The sequence below is a fragment of the Mandrillus leucophaeus genome, unplaced genomic scaffold, assembly GCF_000951045.1.
Source record: "Mandrillus leucophaeus isolate KB7577 unplaced genomic scaffold, Mleu.le_1.0 Scaffold330, whole genome shotgun sequence".
Classification (NCBI taxonomy): domain Eukaryota; kingdom Metazoa; phylum Chordata; class Mammalia; order Primates; family Cercopithecidae; genus Mandrillus; species Mandrillus leucophaeus.
The window spans coordinates 654,510-655,292 of NW_012103477.1; the positions used below are offsets into that span (position 1 = coordinate 654,510).

Genomic DNA, 783 nt, shown 5'->3' on the forward strand with positions numbered 1-783 from the left:
GCCCGCCGGGGACGCTGGCACCGAGGATGTCCTGCCCGCGGCCCAGGTCCCCGCCGCTCACCAGGTACTTGCCGTCCGGGGAGAACTTGCAGAGCAAGCTGGAGAGCTTGAACACCTCGGAGAAGTTCATGGCCGCCGCCTGCCGCGGGCGCCACCCTGCGCCCGAAAACCCGCGGGACCCCTGGACGCGCTGGAGTCCGCAACCGCCTCCGCCGGCCTCCGAGGCCGGAAGTCAGAAAGTGGAAGTGAGCTGCAGCCTATCAGCGCGGCAGGGGGCCGCGCAGCATTGTGGGGCTTGTAGTTCTTATACCGCAGGGCTGTAAGGGAAACGCCCACGTTTCTTCCGACCCGGGCTTTCTGACCGGAGAACCTTACCTCAAGGCCGGGAGGCCTTGGGGTCCTCTCCAGCTAGGGCTGCGGATAAAAATGTAGAAAGCATAGTAAAATTTGAATTTCAGATTAACAGCAAATCGCTTTCTAGTTATAGGTATGTTCCTAAATATTGCACGGAACATGCTAATACGGAAAAATTACTCGCTAATCTGAAATTCAAATTTAATTGGGCGACCTGTGTGCGTGTGTATACACATGCATACATATTTATATGTAAATGTATGTTTACATGTATATACATGTTTGCATACAAATATATCTTTAATATGTAATACGGTGTCTGTCGCACATATATTATATCGTGTATGTAATGTATAAGTATTTATTTCGTTTGCTTGGGGTTTTGTTTGCTTTTGCTGAGTCCGGCCCCGCTACCTGCCCCCTGGCCCT

At 52.2% G+C, this 783-nt stretch overlaps 1 protein-coding gene across 1 annotated transcript in view; it reads right to left on the reverse strand.

Annotated features, from left to right (window-relative positions):
* Nucleotides 1-239, reverse strand: part of WRAP73 (WD repeat containing, antisense to TP73) — a 35,054-nt gene extending 34,815 nt beyond the window's left edge. Inside the window, exon 1 of the mRNA XM_011988439.1 lies at nucleotides 62-239. Coding sequence (XP_011843829.1) covers nucleotides 62-130 — 69 coding nt within the window. The 5' untranslated portion in view covers nucleotides 131-239. The remainder of the gene's footprint in view (nucleotides 1-61) is intronic.
* Nucleotides 240-783: the final 544 nt, after the last annotated feature.